The 21897-nt window shown below is 42.5% G+C and overlaps 1 protein-coding gene across 1 annotated transcript in view; it reads left to right on the forward strand.

The window, feature by feature from the left end:
- Positions 1-20357, forward strand: part of LOC146074317 (stabilin-2-like) — a 227452-nt gene extending 207095 nt beyond the window's left edge. Inside the window, exons 65-69 of the mRNA XM_083182260.1 lie at positions 6442-6591; positions 9739-9849; positions 11041-11169; positions 11794-11928; positions 19984-20357. Of these exons, the coding sequence (XP_083038386.1) occupies positions 6442-6591; positions 9739-9849; positions 11041-11169; positions 11794-11928; positions 19984-20031 (573 nt within the window). The 3' untranslated portion in view covers positions 20032-20357. The remainder of the gene's footprint in view (positions 1-6441; positions 6592-9738; positions 9850-11040; positions 11170-11793; positions 11929-19983) is intronic.
- Positions 20358-21897: the final 1540 nt, after the last annotated feature.

Raw genomic sequence — 21897 nt, forward strand, 5'->3', positions numbered from 1 at the left:
TGGCGGCATCAACATACTAAAATATACAAATACAATGATACAATTAATGCACAAGAATGAGTATAAAACATTATGTAAATACAGTGCCAAACAATCAAGAGTATCTCAAAAAGCAGATCAAAACACAAAACAAAATGAAAAGTACATCTCTTAAGGGGCAAGTACAGTATGTAATAAAGGCATCAGAAAATTATAATCTGAAGGCTACAATCTATCGCATAGATATTTTATAGAAAGGCATGCAGACCAAGGTGGTCATTAAGACCATGGGGAGACATAGTCCTTAGTCTAAAAATCCACCTCGACTCACATCTAAGGAGGGCCAATGACCTATCCCCTCCACGAAGTCTTTGGGGAATGTGATCTATAATAATATAGCGTAAGTTGGCCATGCTGTGGCCAGCCTGTGCAAAATGCCTTGCAACAGGCTGGTCGCTAGACCCTGAAAGCAAAGCAGTCCTGATGGCAGATCGATGTCCTGCCATTCTATCCCGTAAGTTGCGGTCAGTCTTTCCCACATAATGTAGTCCACAGGGACAAGAAATTAAATAAACAATAAATTTGGTGGTACATGTCAACCTGTGGCGAATGCTGTATCTCTTCCCACTAAAAGGATGTACAAAACTCTCTCCAGGAGTCATGTTCCTGCAAGTCGTGCAGTTGAGGCATCTGTAACAGCCATTGCGCCGACCCAAAAAGCCCAAAGTGGAAGGCTTATCTGGGGTGGGCGCAATGTCTGTCTTCACTACCCAGTCACGAATATTTTTACCACGGGTATAGCATGGCATGATAGCAGTATTGGCTAAACCCAAGTCACGATCAGAGCTCAAGAGAGGCCAATGTTTTTTGGCTACTTGTCGGATAACACCACTACAGGGATTGTAGTGGTTTACCCACGGCATCTTTTTGTTAACAGTGTGATCCTGTTTGATTTTAGGGGTGAGCAGTGAGGATCTAGGGATGGCCAATGCCTTAATCTTCGCTTTTTGAAGTAAATCAAGGTCGTACCCCCTTACCAAAAATTTACTGATCATAATATCTATTTGGTGGGAGGCTTCAGACTGGCTGCTACAAATCCTACATGCCCGCAGGAATTGGGAGAAAGGCAATCCAAATTTTAATGGCTTGGGGTGAAAGCTATCCGCATGTAGGATAGTGTTGCGATCAGTTTCCTTACAGAATAAGGATGTGGAGATACGTCCCTCATCCAGACCCACTGCCACATCCAAGAAATTAACCAAATTCGCATCAATGTTAAACGTAAACTTTAAAGGGGAAGATTGTGTGCAACAATAAATTCCTCAAACTCATATTTGGTACCCGTCCAAATGAGAAAAATATCGTCGATGTATCTGGTATAGAAAAAAATCTTCCCAGATACACGAGGGTTGTCAAAAAATATCTCCTGTTCTGCACCGAACATATAGGCGTTCGCGTACGATGGGGCCACATTGGACCCCATCGCACAGCCTGAGCGTTGTAGGAAAAATTTCCCATCATGCACAAAATAATTATGGGTAAGTAGGAGACTCAATAAATTGCACACAAAGTTCACATCTGGGCCCACATACAATGGGTTGTCAACAATGAGATCGCGAACTGCCTGCACACCGGCATCATTGGGGATGACGGTGTACAGGCTAGACACATCCACACTGCACAACAGGCTGTCAGGTGGAATATTCTGTACTGCAAGTAACTTATTGATAAAGGATGTAGTATCCAACAAGTATCTTGTATGCTGTACTATACAAGGTTGCAGCAGGGCATCGAGGTACACTGCACTGTTCTGGAACAGTGAATCATTGGCAGCAATGATGGGCCTCCCTGGTGGTGAAGTGGCATGCTTATGTATTTTAGGGAGAGTATAAATTACCGGTGTAACAGGGGTTTTGGGGACCAAAGCCCTACCCAACTCCTCCCCTATAACTCCTCCCTTTACCGCATCTTTAACAATAGTGCCCAGCAAGGACATAAACTGTGTAGTCGGATCAGCAGTCAAAGATTCATAAACATTGGTATCAGAAAGTTGGCGAGCTATTTCGCACTTATAGTCTGACACATCCTGTATCACCACTGCCCCGCCTTTATCAGCAGGGCGGATGATGATACTGGTGTTGGCAGACAGACTCTTCAAAGCATCAAATTCAACACGAGGCAGATTACCATAATTGCTGTGAATAGAATGGAGTTTAATAGCTTTATCAACATCATGATTCAATATCCTGGAAAAAGATTTAATAGAATAATTATTACTCAATGGTTCAAAGTGTGACTTAGGGAGCAATTTACGCAATTGTCCTGGAATCTCCTGCTGTTCAGGATTACTAGTAGCAATCACAGCTGGAGTATTTTTCTTATGAAAATGTTCATGCAGGCGTAATTGCCTGTTGAGGCGATATTTCTCTACCTGCCAGTCGAAGTTCTTAAAAGATGTAGTAGGAACATAAGAAAGTCCTCGACTAAGAACCTTGATTTCAGATGTTGTTAACTCATAGGATGATAAATTGAAAATTATCGTACTCTCCTGTTGAGAGGCGGCCTGCCGGGCTTTCTTTTTTCTTGATTTGGCACCTCCCCGCCGCGTTCGGTGTCGTTTTGTAATTGTATCCGTGTACGAACCCCTAAAGGGGCCCTGCGGCTTGAGGATGCAGAGTCCTGGGAAAGATCATAGTTGAAATCAGAGTCACTGGTATTATAGTTGTCATCAGATCTGCCAGCACGAGGATATTGTTGGCGAGTACCACGTCTCCTTGCACGGCCACGCCCCCTGCTGCCAGGGGTGGAGCTGGTCCACTGGTAGACAGTGTTATTCTCATAGTCATTGATAACTTTTTCCAGCTTTTGCCGTTTAAATTGTAGTAAGTCCCGTTTATATGCAGATAGACTAGATTGCAATTTATTAGTCCAATCAACATCGGAATCAGCCTCAAGTACTGGTTTGTTCACAACTTCAAATTGGGCGATCTTTTCCCGTACACACTTAAGTTCCCGGCCAGCCTCCTCTATCACCAGGAGAATGAGGTCATAGCTACATTGGTTTAATACACCTATCCAACGTTTGCAAAATGACAGGTTGTTACGGCCAATAGTCGGGCAATTCTTCACCCTAAAACCCTGCGGTATGCGCTTCTCTTTATAATAGTCGGTAAGAGTCACACCGTGATAGAAGAAATCCAATTCCTTCTGTTTTAGTTTCAGCCAATCACGATATACCAAATCAGGGGTTTTCACAGCAGCATCAACAAAGATATCTTTGAATAAGATGTCCTCTACCTCAGATGCAGAGAAGGTTGTTGAGATACCTTGAGTGATTTTAGCCATATTGATGCAATCAACAGGTGCATCTCCTCCATCGCCTCCTTCAGCCATGCTAAAAACACAGAAAACCGCAGTCCACAGAAGCTAATGATGAAGGATTTTCAGAGGATAAACAATCCAACTTGGTCGGGTGCAGGTAGCCAGATAAATCCCACTCCTGCTATGGGAAATACCAATACAAATGTCCGATATGGCTCAGCACAACCGATAACAAACGTGACCTTTGCCCGGTGCCAGCTGTAAGCCCTAGATAGGGCTAATGTAATATACTCACGCTGCCTAAGGAAGCAGCTACAGCAGCACCCGGGATTCAATAGACGCAGATAAGCAGGTACACTTGCAACGTTTCGATTTTATTCACAAAATCGTCATCAGGCATAAAAAACAGACACAAACAGTACACCTTATATCCCCAAACCCTAAGTGAGCGTACACTTACGTTTCCCGCGTCTGGTGCCGCTCTCCGTGCAGCGCGAATCCTGGCCGCATCATCCCCCTGTGCGCGGTGAATGCGAGGCGTCTCATCCATCCCCACGGCAACCGGCGCACGGCAGTGACAAACTCACACGTGTGTCCAGGCAACCAATGGATGCCTTTTCCCCACGTCAAGCGTCAATACCGCGTCCGCTGTCATGGTTACTGGACAGACGCCCACAGCCCCCGCTAACAGGAAAAGATAACGAAGACCAAGAAACACGGTGCCGGGCGTATATAGATATAGATATATATATATATATATATATATATATATATATATATATATATATATATATATATAGAAGGTAGAAGCGAGCCGGCACTCTAGTATCCGTAGTAGATGATGCCCCGGGTGCCAACGAAAAGGAGTTGGATATACAGGAGAATGAACGTGTCACTCCAGGGGTCTTGTTCAAAGATTTATTGGCAAATAAGCATAAGCTGGTTACATGTCCAGGTCAACGTTTCGGTACTCGCAGGTACCGTTGTCAAGACAGCATGAACCAAGCATAACAGTATATGCCCGCACGGCGGCGGGACCACATATATATAGCATAAGGGGTTACTTACTGACTCCATGTGTTTCAGACCAGAAACCGGGTGCAGCGCGCACACCCCCTGTCACTGAGGCAGGAGCGCGCGCTACTGACGTTACCCCGCCCACTGCATGGCAACGCAGTCGGGTAGGGGTAGCGTCCCCGGCAACCAGTCAAGAACCCCAAAAGCCAGAACATACACATGAACATAGCGTATACATCGCAAAAAAACAGCGCTGATGGGCCAAGCGATGCAAGGGGATAGCACGGCAGACACACAAACGAGTACATGAAGTAGACACAGCAGGGGGATAACGCTGCGTGCGCGGAGTAGAGTGTGATCGCGAAGTCCAGCAACATAATGAATGAAATGAGATGCACACCAGGTAGTCCAGGGGACAAAGCTACAAGGGTGGTTAATGGGGGCTTCAAAGGGGAAAAAAGGGGAGGTGTGCCAGGAGTGAACGGAGCAACATCCAGGTTCCAGATACAAAGTCAGTGTCGACAGGAATGTTGACATACAGCTGATAGCATAACGACAAGCTAGAAAAATAAACTCCAGTTCATCCTATCATTCAAGCCAAATGGCTTAACAGTGTTCAGTTTATGTATCCATTTTGCCTCAAGTTTCAATAAGAGGCCATCTCTATCACCCCCTCTAGCCAACACAGGTACATGGTCAATAAGTATGAATTTAATATCCGCGACTGTGTGACCAGCCTCCAGGCAATGGCGAGCCACCGGTTGGTCTGCTTTTTTGGTGGAGATGGCATTGTTGATGGCCGAGCGGTGAAGGGCCATGCGTTCTCGTATGGTCCGTATGGTCTTACCGACATAATGTTGTCGGCATGGACAAAATAACAGGTAGATAACGTGGGTAGTTAGACAAGTCAGGACATGGTGGATGCGGAAAGTTAGGTTCAAATGAGGGTGCTGAAAGGTTTTACATACAATCAGATTGCGGCAGGTGGTACATTTGAGGCATCGATAGCAGCCAGGAGGTTTGTGTAGGAAATGAGTTTTCAGAGTCGTGGATTCAAATCCAGTGATGTCAGCATGCATAACTTTATCTTTAATGTTTTTGCCTCTAGTATAGCAGGCCATGGGGCGCGCTTGACGGAAACATGGTAAGGAACGATCCGATTTAGGGATGGGCCACAGAGCGGTGGTGGCGCGTTGTACCACTGGACTAGCAGTGGTGTATCTTTGTTTCCAGGGCAAGGAGTTCTTATTGGTGCGTGGAGTAGGTTGTAGAAGGTCGACACGGGGTATGTTGAGTACTTCCAATTGGGCTTTTTTGAGGTCATTAAGATTATAGCCTCGCTGAACAAATTTGGCAACGACCGCATCGGTGCTATGTTGCGCCGCTTCGGGGGTGCTAGATATCCTCGCCACCCGCATGAGCTGCGACCTCGGGAGACCACGTTTGAGGCCTCGGGGGTGATGGCTAGATGACAACAGTAATGTGTTTCGATCAGTCGGTTTAGTGAACACTTCTGTAACAATTCTATTGGAACAAAGACTGACCTTCACGTCCAGAAAGCTAATGGATTCGGATTGTACGTTGATGGTGTATTTGATGGGGGATGAGCTGGAGTTGATGATGGAGATGTGTTGGGTGAGGAGTTCAACAGGGCCTGTCCACATGAGGAACAGGTCATTTGCCAATAAATCTTTGAACAAGACCCCTGGAGTGACACGTTCATTCTCCTGTATATATATATATATATATATATATATATATATATACTGTACACATACTAAAAAAGATCATACACCGTATAATGTTTACAAAGGCATAAAAATGATACAATGTAAGAAGCTCTAAAGCAGAAGCAATATTGATAAATATAGAAAATGTATCACAGATACAGCGGTGAGGCAGTGGTTTCAACTCCAAGTTTTAAGTAGCCCCCAATAGGTCATGTAGTCAAGATTTCTGCCTGTAGAAACAGATGGGATAATTTCTTACACTCAAAAAATAGATTAACTCACTTGTGTATGAAAATATGGAATACATGATCTATTGGGACTGGTGATGAAAACAACAGTAAAGTGTTGTCTTTCCTAATATTTATTGTTTTACATTTTCTTCTGTTCTTGGAAGACACTTTCTGGTCGGGACATTGAATATCACATTGCCAATGTCAGTACAATATACTTTGGAGACCTCAGCAATGGAACATTACTACAGACCAGGATCGGCCACAAACTCGTTATTTTATTTGGTGAGGATTCCCCAGATGCAGAGGATCAGGTAAGCTACTTTCATGTTATATATAAAGTGAGCCTTGTTTACAAAGACGATGAAGCGCATTTGATAACGCTACTTGTCATAGTGTTACATTTGTGCAGTTGCACTGAGATTTCCACCAAAAGTGTACAGCTTTGCAGAGTAAGATGGCGGTGTTTGAAGTCAAATAGTAATATTTAATGCAAAAGTTTAGTCGGTTGCACTTTCAGAACAAGGGTATTATTGTTTTACCTTTTTAACCAGGAATGATACTGGCAAGCCTTTTATTTTTATGTATCTACAATATTAATTCTAATTGGCCAACTAACTTATGTTATATCCAGCTTACTGTTCAAGAGTGTTAGTGTCATTTTTTTGAATGATTTGTGTGCTGTTGCTGCTTGTGTGGAAAACAAAGAAAACAGATCCTGCCACATAAATCACAATGGCTAGGATGTACTATTACCTTTGTGGCAGTACATCCTGTTTTATGCATTGTTAGAGCCAGAGGCAGAACTTCCATTGGTTCAGCAGGTGCATTGCACAGGGGCCCGTTAGGAGTAATAAGCCAACTGATACCCCTTTCCCCCTGCAGACCATTTTGAGCAATGTCGTATGAATGGTGTAGTGCAGAGAACAGGATGGACCCAACTGCCTGAGGGATCTGCCCTTTCCCTTAGTTAGCGAGGTGGGACTGACTTTGTGTGTGCCTGATTGATAGAGGTGTCCTTCCACCTATCAGCACTGATGGTCACAGCCACATACTGCTTCTAACAGACAGCATTTTTACTGCTGTCTGAGAATGAAATTAACATCGTTTAACATTCAATGTTGAGAATTTTTGAAATAAAATTACAATTAATTTAAACCATACTGAATTGCAAAGAAAAATTTGGACTGCAAAGGGTTAAGCCTTGGGGGAGGGTTAGGTTTAAGGACTGGGGGGGGATTTAGGCAGCAGGGGGTGGGGGTTAGGAATAGGCTGTGGGGAGGATTAGGCATTTAGAAGGAAGGGCTAGGATCAGGGAACAGGGCAGAAGTGTTAAGGCGATTATGCCCAGTGTGTATGGTGCACGATGATGGGGAAAATAGCTGGGCTGAAAAACGCTCAGTACAGTACACACACACTGAGCATTTTTCCCCAACCATTTTCCCCAGGGGTGGATGGCTTTCCATAGCAGGACACTATGGAAAGCCGTCCACTCCGTCATCTGGTAACAAAAGATTATCCGGTTCCACAAACATACACAACACGTTTGTCTTCCTGTTCCCCACCCACCCTATTGTCTGTGTGTACCGGTACTAGTGGTTAATAACGCGTGCAATACATATTCTCAGAACACACCATAAATTGATTGATTAATGCAAATGATTTTTACCCTATGATTGAACTGTAGAAATGGACATTGTGCAGTATTCAATGCACATTTAGGAAATGTGCAGCGAATACTGTTTAGGATTCGCTGCACATTCGCAGGGTTCCGGAGGGCTGGAGCATTCGCTGCCAGCCCTCTGTGTCATTCTATTCAACTCGTCAGGGGCAGCGAGCCCCTGGCGGCGAATCCGCAGGGAGCTGGGGGACGGTGACAGGCAGGGAGATGGAAGTCTCCCTGCCTGCGCCTGACACTGAGGAGGGCTGCCAGGACACTGGCAGAGCCCCCCAGACCTGGCAGGGGGCTGGGATCATCAGCCGCTGCACTCTCTAGTCCCGATCGTGCATATGTAATGATCGGGACCAGAGTGCAGTGAATAAATGAATATTAATGAGCTGCTCTCGGCTCCCGGCTCCCTGCTGGCCAAAGTGTATAAAAAAATATTTAAAAAAATTAAAATAAAATTAAATATATTAATGTGCTTTAAGCACATGATTCCAAATAGCATGCCCCTTTTTAGAAAAAAAAATCAGATTTTTTTACACCAAACTTCCTCCCCAAAACCCTTTATTTCAAAAGATCACTTTCCTGTTCACCTAAAAAAAATGTTGAATGCAAAACGGCGAATCATGGCAAAAATCAGGGAGAATTCGCCATCCTAGCAATGAATACACTCTGGGCGATTTCCACTAAAAACCCCATTGAAAACCACCAGCGAATCGCAATCGGCGAATGGCCAGACATTCGCTCTTCATTTGCAGCGAATTGTGTCCATTGAATAGGGCGAATTAATTTTTCTGTGAGAAAATTTGCCGTAACTCCGGCGAATTGCCTGATTCGCTGTAAAATGTGGCGAATCAGAGGCATTGAATACTGGCTATTATCTCTCAAATGTTTATCTGCCAGATCATAACTAATTGATTATATATATTTTTTTACCCGTATTTCTGTATACATTGAGTCATAAATTGATTTTTTATTGTTCTGCTAACAATTTTATTGAATTTTATTATATGTATTTATAACTTTTGTTATCCTCATTGATTGACAAATAAAAAAATCACCCTTTTTTTACAAAGTATTTTGAAGCATGATCTTCATTTGAAGTCCACCCAGATACACCTACTCTAGTTATATACGAGTGCAGAGTTACACCTTTTCCCGGTGTACCCCAAACCCTTTTTACGTGACTTTAAGGTATTGTAGTGTACCTATACACTCCACAGCCACTTAACTAGAATAGTCCAAAGAGCGGCATCCAAGCACCAAAACTCCAAGGGTTAGGCACTAATGGGGAGGGTAAGGGTTAGGCACTAATGGGGAGGGTAAGGGTTAGGCCAGGCATGTCCAACCTGCGGCCCTCCAGCTGTTGTGAAACTACACATCCCAGCATGCCTTGCCATAGTTTTAGCATTCCCTAATAAAAATACTATGGCAAGGTACGCTGGGATGTGTAGTTTCACAACATCTGGAGGGCTGTAGGTTGGACATGCCTGGGTTAGGCACTAATGGGGAAGGTAAGGGTAGCAGGAATTGATGGTTGGGGTTGAGAGGGGCCAAGGAGAAGGCAAGTATACTTACTGTACCCATTTCAGTATTCCCTCCACCGGGATGCCAATGTCTGTATTGTGCCCAATGGCATCCCATCCGCCGGTCTCATCTGGATGTATTCTATACATGTATGTATGAGAGAGAGAGAATGAATACTGTGCAAAAGTAAGAAATGCTTTCAAAAATAGAAGTGTTCATAGTTTAATGTAGATGGCTAAAGATTGTACTGTTTGTTTTCATTTTATAGGTCCAAGCCCGATATGTAAGTGGAAAACGTATAGTACAGTGGGACTACATTGCATCAAATGGAGTAATACACATTATATCTAAACCTCTGAAAGCCCCTCCTGAGCCATTAGTAAGTGCAATACAACAGTTTTGTGTAGTGCCGCCTTACCTATAATCACAAATTGTGGTGTCAGTTCAATGTTGGGTTGCCACACAGGACTCCTGTGTAGCTAGATTTCTTCTTCATATACGGGGCTGTAATACATCTATCGGTATTGTATCCTTTGTCTCAAAGCCCCCAATACTCTTTATTAAACTAAAGCAGAAGAGGTTTATGTCCATTTTCGGTTCTTGTGTAGTTTCACGGCGCCAGTATGGCTACTTCCATGTTCTACGCTCGCCAAACTATCTAAAATAAAGTAACTTAACTCCATGCTAACGTGGATAGTTCATACCCCCGCTATCCACGTTGGCATGGAGTTGATTCTAGATAGCGTGGTGAGCGTAGCGAGCCACCGAGCCCGCAGCATGGCGAGCAAAGCGAGCCCCGCAAGGGGACGCAGACACACGTGCCATGCTGGTGCCGTGAACCTACACAAGTACCCCAAATTTTTTTCATCAGTGTGTTGACGCCTCATAGCCCTCATGCCAAACAGTACATATAATGTAATTGGTAAATTTGATTGCCTTTTGTGCAATGAATATATAGTACTTTGTGGTAAGTGATGGTGGGATAGTTACATTATATATAATAATATTGTATATAATCTGTATAATGCATTGCATTGCTTTATAATATAAACTCCACTTTAGCATATGTGTATGACTCCATGTATTGTACTTTACCCAGCCCCCTCTGTCACAGAGTAACTTACTAACACATACTCATCTGGTACGTTCAGTGTACAATATCATACTTACAGTATCAGGTTGGACAGAGATCATGGGCCCAGGTTTCTGCTGACAGCTGTAATGGAATATAATATGCAATATATTACTGTACGGTGCTGTTGAAAGACTGGACTTTATTACAATTAGCAAGTGGCTGCTCTGAACCAAGAACCCAGGAATTCTATCAAACGTTGGAGTAAGATGTTAGGAGCAGTGCTCAGTACTGCGCTAATAGTATACTAGTAATAGATGCCATTAACATGACATTTAGATAAAGGTTACATTACTGTGTTTAGTTGATCTTCGGTTTCCTCATTATGATTGCTCAGGTTTTAGAGAGAAATACACTTACTATAGGTTTTGCAGTTCTCTTACTATATGAAATATCCTCCATGCCCTTGTTAACCCTTGCTGTGTAATCTTTATCTAGGTCCTACACGCCGGGCATGGAGCAGGAATATTCTTCGGCATTGTATTCATTATTGGATTACTGGCCCTCGCTCTGTATGCATACAAGAGGTTCAGCAGAAAAGATTTCCAGTTCCAACAGTTTCACGAGGTATCTATTACCCACAAAGCAACTGGAATAAATGTTTTTTTGGGTTTTTTTTACCACCCGTAATATTCTAACATTTGGACACTGCCTTTTAAACAGTGTGCCAACAATAATAATGGAGTGTGCACTACTATGAATGACGTCAGCAGCCTGACTGCCAAGAGCAGAGGAACCCATGAATCAAATGTCTGGGTTGTTTACCGGCAGGACAGGGGCAGCGTGCCTGGGATGGAGCTGACCAGTCTCCCGCAATAGTCACATGACTTATCACATTGCATGCTTCCATTACTTCACTTGCTTCAAATCCCATTCACCAATAGAAAAATACAGGACTTGGGCTTTATCTAATCAACAAAACACATATCACAGCATCAACTAGACAAGTATAAAATCACTATTTCTTCCTCACGGACATAAATGATGTGAAAGATTTCTGGTAGTGTTACATATAGGACAAAGCTGTACTTACTGGACCACAGTCTATTTGTCAGTAGGTCCTGTCCATAGATATTATCAGTGCCCTAACAACACGCAATATAACAGAATGTTCATGGATATATGATATACATCATGTAATCATGGTGAATACAGAATGATCTGATTCTCACCATGTCTTATTTTATACAGTATGATGAAAAACAAGCAGTGTCCGAGTTTGACATAACCCCTACATCTAACATTGCAAATCCGATGTATGAAAGCGTTACAACCCTGCCATCTCCTGCGGAGCCTGCGGCAGAGCCAGCGTTTCATCCGTTCTCTGTAAGTGTTCTCCCAGGTCTCTCAGTGTATGTTACATAAATTACCAGATGATATGGACAATGGTAGTCTATAGAACATCTATACTTATTGTGCATACATTAATGCATTGTGTAATATCAATACATTCATTACAGTATATCGCAGAGGTTCCCAAATGCAGCCCTCAAGGATTAAAGTATATTCATGTTAAATATTATCTCAGACAATGTGATTTACCTATCTCTGCTGAGCCATTGATATGTTTAAAACCTGGACAGGTAGGGTGCCTTGAGATGCGCATTTGGAACACTCTAGTACAGGGCTGGGCAATTGCAGCCCTCCAGATGTTGAGGAACTACACATCCCAGGATGCTTTGCATTCGTTTTGCTATGTGACCATGCTGAAACTGATGCAAGGCATGCTGGGATGTGTAGTTCCTCAACATCTAGAGGGCCGCAATTGCCCAGCCCTGCTCTAGTATATGGTAAGATCATGCAGAAAACGCAAGTTTATACAATGATGCTGATGGCAATCGATGTCCGCCACAATGTAAAACTATAAGCGCCACTTTTTGAGCCTTACAAAGTAAACGTTAATAACAATTTCAGTTGAATTGCACAAATTGCTTAAATGTCTTTGTTTTCAAACAAAATGTTTTTTTTTTCCCCTTTGAATAGCAAGTTACTACCTCTTATGCAGAAATTGCGTCATTCTCTATAGCTGCTCTTCTGCAAATCATCAGTTCCAAAATCTATCTGGAGATAAGACAAGTATGGCTGCTAGGCAGAGACACTAGGGGGTATATTTAATAAGATGGCAGTTCTATTGAAGATGGGATGTTGCCCATAGCAACCAATCAGTGTCTACTTCTTATTTATTTAGCACCTTTTAGTAGATAAACAGATACAATCTAAATGGTTGCTATGGGCAATTTCCCATCTTCAATAGAACTCCCATCTTCGCAAATTTACCATAAGGTCAAAGGCTCCATAGGATGGACTTCAGAGGGATGTTCAGAAGGAACTTTTCCCTATTGCAACCTGGAACAAATTAGACATACATAGACAGTTGTGGCATTTGTCAGCTAAAATAAAGATATTACATTATTGCAGGGCCCTTAGGGCCTGATTTTTTTAACCCCTTCCTGACAGAGCTAGTTTTTGCGTTCCTGACAGAGCCATTTTTTTTCAAATCTGACATGTCTCACTTAAGTGGGGATAACTTTTTTTTGCTTTTACTTATCCCAGTGATTTTGAGATTGTTTTTTCGTGACACATTGTACTTCAAATTAGTGGTAAATTTGGGTCGATACAGTCTGTGTTTTTTTGTGAAAAATACCAAAATGTCGTGAAAAAATGGAAAATTTAGCGATTTGCAAAATGTTAAATTTTCTGCTTGTGAGACAAATAATCATACCACTCAAAATAGTTAATAACTAACATAGACCATATGTCTACTTTATGTTGCCATCATTATTTCAACTTCCTTTTCATTTTTTTGGACACTAGGAGGCGTAAAATATGAATAGCAAATTCTCAAATTTTCAAGAAAATTTCAAACACTGATTTTTTTAGGGACCAGTTCAGTTCTGATGTGACTTTGAGGGACTTGTATGTGAGACACCCCCATAAATGATGCCATTTCAAAAACTGCACCCCTCACAGTATTCAAAACAGCATTTTGGAAGTTTGTTAACCCTTTAGGTGTTTCACAGGAATTAAAACAAAGTGTAGGTGAAATTTCAAAATTTCATTTTTTTTGCAGAGTTTCAATTTTAATACATTTTTCTAACGAATACAGTAGATTTTACTAGAGAAATGTGACTAAAAATTGATTCCCCCAATTCTTTGGTTTTCATAAATATCCTATATGTGGCCCTAGTGTGCACGGTGACCAAACCACAGGCTTCATAATAGAAGGAGCACCTACTTGATTTTGGAGCCTCCTTTTTATGAGATTATTTTTTAGGCACCATGTAGGTTTCTAGGCACCATAAGATGCTAAAAGTTAGGAACCCCCCCACAAGTGACCCCATTTTGCAAACTACACCCTTCAGGGAATTCATCTAGGGGTATAGTGTACATTTCAAACCCCCAGGGGTTTCACCAATTGTGGTACAACTGGGCAGTGAAAATAAAAAAAATTAATTTTTCATTTTCACAGCTCAGTTGTATCAAAATTGGTGAAACCCCTGGGGGTTTGAAATGTACACTATACCCCTAGATGAATTCCCTGAAGGGTGTAGTTTGCAAAATGGGGTGACTTGTGGGGGGGTTCCACTGTATTGGTGCAACATAGCACCCACCATTCATTCCACCAAAATCTGTGCTGCAAAATCCAAAAATCACTCCTTCCCTTCTGAGTCCTGCCATGCACCCAACTGGTATTTTTTGGTCACATGTGAGGCATTGCCGTACTCGGGAGAAATTGGGGCACAGATTTTGGGGTGCTTTGTATCCTTCATTCCTTGTGAAAATGAAAAATTTTGAGCCAGATCTGCATTTTTGTGTAAAAAAATGTAATTTTTCATTTTCACTGCCCACTTGTATCAAAATTGGTGAAACCCCTGGGGGTTTGAAATGTACACTATACCCCTAGATGAATTCCCTGAGGGGTGTACTTTGCAAAATGGGGTGACTTGTGGGGGGGTTCCACTGTATTGGTGCAACATAGCACCCACCATTCATTCCACCAAAATCTGTGCTGCAAAATCCAAAAATCACTCCTTCCCTTCTGAGTCCTGCCATGCACCCAACTGGTATTTTTTGGTCACATGTGAGGCATTGCCGTACTCGGGAGAAATTGGGGCACAGATTTTGGGGTGCTTTGTATTCTTCATTCCTTGTGAAAATGAAAAATTTTGAGCCAGATCTGCATTTTTGTGTAAAAAAATGTAATTTTTTACAGAAAAATGCAGTTCTGGCTCAAAATTTTTCATTTTCACAAGGAATGAAGGATACAAAGCACCCCAAAATCTGTGCCCCAATTTCTCCCGAGTACGGCAATGCCTCACATGTGACCAAAAAATACCAGTTGGGTGCATGGCAGGACTCAGAAGGGAAGGAGTGATTTTTGGTGGTGGAATGAATGGTGGGTGCTATGTCGCATTAGCAAGACCCCCGAAGCACCAATACAGTGGAACCCCCCCACAAGTGACCCCATTTTGGTCACCAGCTTTGGGAGGGGGGCTGGCGCTGCGGCTGGTGGGGGGTTGGGAGGGGTGCTGGCGCTGCGGCAGCCGGGTGGGTGGGATGGAGGGGGGGCTGCCGGGTGGGATGGGGGGGCTGGCGATCGGTGGTGATCGGTGCTGTACTTAACAGCACCGATCACCACCGATCACTGTGTTACCGAGCGGCTTAGCCGCCGGTAACACAGAAAACGCTGCAATTGGCTGTTCACATTTGAACAGCCAATCGCAGCGATCGCCGCGAGGGGGGATGTCTGCTGTCAGGGACAGCAGACATCTCCAAACTGTCACCGCGTCTATAGACGCGGTGACAGTTTAAAACCATGACGTATATATACGTCTTCGGTCGGGAAGTACCTCCCGACCATGACGTATATATACATCATATGTCGGGAATATCTTTATATATATATATATATATATATATATATATATATGTGTATGTATATATATATATATATATATATATATATACACATATATATATATATATATATATATACACACACACACACATATATATATATATATATATATATATATATATGTATGTGTGTGTATATATATATATATATATACATATATATACATATATATACACACACATATATATATATATATATATATATATATATGTGTGTGTATATATATATATATATATTATATATATATATATATATATTTTCTCATTCATTCATGCCAAATTGTATTTTTGTGCAGCTTGATGCTGCTGCTGCTGCGGGGGGAGGGGGGAGGAGGGAGGAGGGCAGCGCTGCTGCGCTGAGCTGCCGGGGGAGCCGGGGGAGCTGCTGCTGCTGCCGGGTGAGTGCCCGGCGGGTGGGAGGTGGGGGCTGCACATCGGTGGTGATCGGTGCTGTACTTGACAGCACCGATCACCACCGATCCCTGTGTTACCGAGCGGCTTAGCCGCCGGTAACACAGGAAACGCTGTGAATGGCTGTTCAGATTGAACAGCCAATCACAGCGATCGCCGACCGGGGGGGGCACCCCTGCCCCCCCTGGGCGGCGAGGGGGGATGTCTGCTGTCAGGGACAGCAGACATCACCTAACTGTCACTGCATCTATAGACGCAGTGACAGTTACAAACCATGACGTACATTTATGCCATGTGTCGGGAAGTACTTCCCGACCATGACGTAAATGTACGTCAAATGTCGGGAAGGGGTTAAATTACAAAATGTAATATTAAAGCAAGGAACATCCTGCCTTGCATTCAATGGTATTGCTGGTTTAAATTTAGCCCTCAGCGAAGTTTCCCACTCTGCCATGACAGGCCAGATTTACCGACCCCCAATATTTAACACAGGTGACTTACTAAAGCACAGTCTTATTGTATAACTGTGTGTGTTCCTATTTGTAAAGTGTCACAGAGGAGTAATTGGCCTTCCATAAATAATCATTTGTTTGCCATACCAATAATACTTTTGATGATAATTAGGCTATGAGGAATTACAGACTTACCATTCTAGACACTCATGAATTATACAGGTTCTGTGGTTGGCTGATTTTATACCTACATTTACCTGGTTTTAGTCAGCCACAGAACCTGTGCAATCCATGTTTCCCGGTTTAAATGGATATTCGGTAAGCTAAATTATAGTCCATCATTTTGTTTAAAATAACATTCTTTTTAAAACCTTCTTGTAGAGGTCGTTGCTACATAAATCATAATGGGGCAGATGTATTAAGCCTGGAGAAGAGATAAACTGGAGATAAAGTGGAGATAACTTGGAAGAGTTAACGCACCAGCCAATCAGCTGTGTTTGAAATATGACAGTTGGGATCTGATTGGCTGGTGCGTTATCTCCTTCCACTTTATCTCCAGTTTATCTCTTCACCAGGCTTAATACATCTGCCCCATTGTCTTCAGACTGAATAGGTTTCATGAGTAGAATGTGTTTCTGGCAATGTAGTACTTGGCAAACAGTTTGCTGCACAGAGATTCTAATTCAATGACGCTATTGATGGCTAGAGAGAACTTCTATTTAAAGTGCATCCTATTAAATGTCTGAATGCTTACAGTGCCTCCTGCTTGCCAGTTAGTCACAATGTCCCTTCCTGTATTATGCACTTATACTGTACAAACGGGATACCTCACAATTATTTGTGTTATAAGGGAGCTTAAATAGAACTCACTGCACCTCCTATAGCAACATTTAGGTGGTTTGGACCAAGTCCAATAACTTCTGGATTCCCTGAGCCACAACTGCCTTGGTTATCATCAGCATCTGTGACCTAGCTCACCTTGAACTTGACTAAATGCGAACTTGTCTGTGTTGAAAGTCTACTTTCCCCATCATTTGCCAACTTTTCCTTCCCTAAATGTAGAAATTGTTGTCGACGGTCATTCTACGCACCATGCTGTGATCTCAAATTGTAAAGCTCAGTGGCGTTTGCAGACACCATACAAAGAAATGTTAATAGTTATAAAATTGTTGCCTTAAGTATAACCAGGCTATTACATTTGGTATTGTTCTCACAAATCATCCGTGCAACAGATTTAGGGGGTGATTCTAGTTCATATATATTCCCAAATGAAATAGCCTGCGGGCAGCAGCAGCATTTTATTGGTTTAGCAACTTGATTTACAGTAAAGTGATGTAGTATTTTTTTTAAACAGGCAAAACCAACCCCAGGTTATTTATAGGCCAAAGGCTCCTTCTAGTTATTGACATTTTTAAAATATTTTATCCTACTGGATACTCAGTTTATTTGTATTCTGTGACTTTTAACCAGTTTAATAAGCAGCCCTACTATGGGCACTGTGACAAACAAACAAAACACAGCTACTCACCTACTGCTACCCTGCTTACATGGAGGGATGCTGCTGGGTGGCCCCTTTATCATCAGTATAGGGTACAGCAGTGCTAGGCCTTAAATCAGTGGTTCTCAACCTCGGTCCTCAAGGACCCCCAACAGTGCACGTTTTCCAGGTCTCCACACAGAATCACAGGTGAAATAATTAGCTCCACCTGTGTATCTTTTAAAATGTGCCAGTGAATAATGAGTGCACCTGTGCACCTGCCAGGTGACCTGGAAAACGTCCACTGTTGGGGGTCCTTGAGGACCGAGGTTGAGAACCACTGCCTTAAATCACCAGGACTGGTCAGGATGGACAAAGTGCTGGTGAAGAGGCACTGGTGTTGGCTTTGAAGTGGGCTCTAGGCTTCCACAGTCCTGGGAATATGTATGTAGAGATGACCATGTTGCTACTTGGCAGAAATCACCTGAGGCATGTATCCTGTGAACCCAGGTGATCAGCATTGCACTCATGGAACGTGCTTCCACCTTAAGGTGTATCTCCTTATATGTCTGCGATATGCTTTCTCTAATCTATCTGGAACTTCAGGAAGCACAGAGATGATGCATCTTAATGACACACTTTGTAATAGAGACATACATTTAAATTGCTATAACCACATCCAATATATTTTTTAAAATCTTTTTATATACTGGTTCCTGATACAGAGCCAGGAGTGGAATGTCACTTGGTATATTACTACAGGTGTACATGCAGTATTTGTTCACAGCTCCACCTTATCTGAGTGTTTAGTCAGAAGACTCAGAAGTCGTCCTTGTACTATATTGCCTGTTCTCCCACTATACTGGCAGATGTGATTACAGTGTGAGCCATGCGATTGATCCCTGACATTTTGCCATCAAGTCAATCTGGAGAACTTCAAACATTTAAGTGATTTCAAATTGTTCAAATGCCATTTTGTGCAACTCCAATTATTCTGGCTGGACCCATGCCATAGGTTGAGCATAATGTATCACATGTGCCATTTTATTATTATCTTTGCCACTCATGATGGCTACCAGTTGTCAAAGTGATATTTTAGATGTTTACTGTTGTATTGCACAATGCAATGCTCATTGTTTCCTAGATGGTCACTAAATGGTCATTGTCTCCTAGATGGTCACTAGATGGTCATTGTCTCCTAGATGGTCACTAAATGGTCATTGTCTCCTAGATGATCACTTGCAGTAGAGTGGTAGGGTCATATTTGTCCTGAAAGGCCTCCATATTTTCTGATTTGTAATTGAATCAGGGGTGAGGGGAGCTGCAATACATCATTAGCGTTTGTCAGTGGTGTGTGTATGTGCATACTGCATGTGATTTTAGAATCTGAAATATAATAATGTAACCTGCCCAGTGATACAGTTGTATGCATAGAAGTGACAGTTGTGATACAAAAGCTGGTGTATCAGCTTCTGCCTAGAGGGAATATGAAGGTTCCTGCGGTTTAAGGTATGAAACGGGAGGTACTGTAGGGCTCAGAGCTGAACAGTCATATCAAATAAAAATACAGAATGGGTGCATTAGATTTTGGTTCAAAGTGCTGCTCAGTTCTGGGATAATGGGTCGACAATGTCTAAGCTTGTGGCGACCTTCTGCCATTGAAGAACTAGGGTATGTCAACCAATAGTGGTCAACCTAGTGACTGTCGACCTAGACATTGTCAACCCAGGGACCAGATACTGGTGAATGTGTGTTGAGAGGATGAAGACTGCTAAGGGATCATTAGCTAAATGTTTGCATAAATACAGTATGTGCGGATGAAAGTGCAATGCTTGGTTTACCCCCAGCACAGTAAGTGGTGACTGCATGTACAAGATTCGGAGTGTACTTGATCAGTCAGTTTGGGAGATATTAAGTTCATAACCTGGGTAGATTGAAGTGTACACATATACATCACAGTATACTAATGAGTCACGTAACTATTCTCATAGTGCTCGCTGTTATAGAACTTCCATTTGCCTTTCAATGACTAATTCTATTCCAAATTGCAGTACAGTACACTCTGTGTAGATGTAATGATAAAGGTGCAGTCTTGTAATCATTTACATTTTCAATTGTTTGCAGGACTCAGATGACCAGCAGCTGATATCCATTGGTGGCCGAAACAAATAAGTGAATGAAATAAATACCATATTGTCTGTAATAAATCTGTACATATCAGAAACACATGCACCGTCTGCATCTGCTGATATCAGCCGTCTCACATTCCAGTCACTTGCCCGATTACACATTTAGCGAATCGTTATTCAAATCCTTTCTAGTTCCAATGTACAGTTTATTGTCCCGGGGTGTCATGGAGCCTGGCTCTGGGGCAATTCCCCACCTTATTTGGCTCATTTACTGTGAAATTGTAAATAAGCACCTTTTAGGATCTATGAAGCGCTGGAAATGTTGTGGATTTGTAAATGAAAAGGAAAATAAATAAATAACCAAACAAACCTGTCTATGTATGTGTATCAGCTAGAGGAGTACACAGGGAACTACAATAAATAGGGTCATTCAAATAAGCAGTAAAGGCTGTGTTGTTTGAAGTGAAAATGTTTAACATGAATGTATGTATGTATGTATGTATGTATGTATGGCACACACTTTTGTAGCATTCCTTTTTTCTAAATGTGTTTTGTCTCCTCTCAGTGTACGTGTTCTGTGGTGGAATGTGGGACATTGAGGTAAAGAGTATATAGACAGGCAATAAGTACAACTGCTGTTTATTGCCTGTGATAAATAACACTTAAGGTCCATACACACTGAGCGGCTTTCCCCCTGCCCGGCGCCGACAGAGGGGGGAGGACGGCTTTGCATAACGCAGCACTATGCAAAGCCGTTCTGAAAGACGCTCATCTGCTGGTATAACCAGCAGATGAGCGGCTTTCCCGGCAATTATGTGGGAGTGCGCAGCAGCGCTCATCGCCAGCGCATACACACTGGGCAGCTTTGAGCTGAAAGCCACTCAAACTGGGTGTTTTGAGCGACTTTCAGCTCAGTCGCCCAGTGTGTATGGGCCATTATTGTAAGTAGAGTGTTGCTGCTGTTTAATGTATTTTACAGCGTATTAACAGTACTGTATGTCTCATGTTCAGAATTGCACTTTTTTTTTTAAACCCAAATGATCAGATAAACAGAAATGAATAGGATCCCTTTTTCCCACCAAATATGTGATGTTTGTACACCAACATACAGTAGAGCTCCCCTCCCACCCCACCCAAACAAATCTATGGTAAAAACATAAATAAAACCAACTATAAATGCTACACATTTATTATTATTATTATTATTACTACTACTACTCTACGTACAATTTACATTACATTGATTATGGCTATACCAATACAACATTATACTTGTACTGTAGAGCACAAGAACAACTGGCCATAGGACATCGGGGGGTGATTCAGGGACAAATTCGGCCCGGTTCCGATGGTGGGGGGTTTGCGCATGCGCAAGCACATATTTGCACATTGCAGGGAGGGAGGGTCATGGGCGGATGGCAGCAGAAACAGGAATCACCCTTAGGAATGAACTATGAACCTTCTGTGAGGGGGTTCTAACAACTGCCTGTCCTTAGTCTCCAGGATTTGATCAATAACCTGTGTTTCTTTACTGCTAGCAGGAGACAATCAGATTGACACACACACACACGCTGGGGTATCAATGAGAGTTCTGGTTTATTAGTCTATGCTTGCATATTTATTCAATTCTTATCTCTATATAGAATGGGTTTTACACATATAAACACACACACAAACACACAGAACACACACACACACTTATACCCCTTTTACACCAAAAAAGCCGGATCCAACATAGCATTTGGAACACGGATCCAAGCCAAGTCGGATCCGGGATTTGCACCGTTTACACTGTGGAGCCTACCTGCAGTTTAGATAGAGGTGGGACTTGAAGATGACATCATCTCCAAGCACTGGGACCGCGATCACCCCTGCCAGGACCGCCGATCATGGCCCTGGGGCAAGCCCA

The sequence above is a fragment of the Crinia signifera genome, chromosome 4 (assembly GCF_055691185.1).
Source record: "Crinia signifera chromosome 4, ASM5569118v1, whole genome shotgun sequence".
NCBI lineage: Eukaryota > Metazoa > Chordata > Amphibia > Anura > Myobatrachidae > Crinia > Crinia signifera.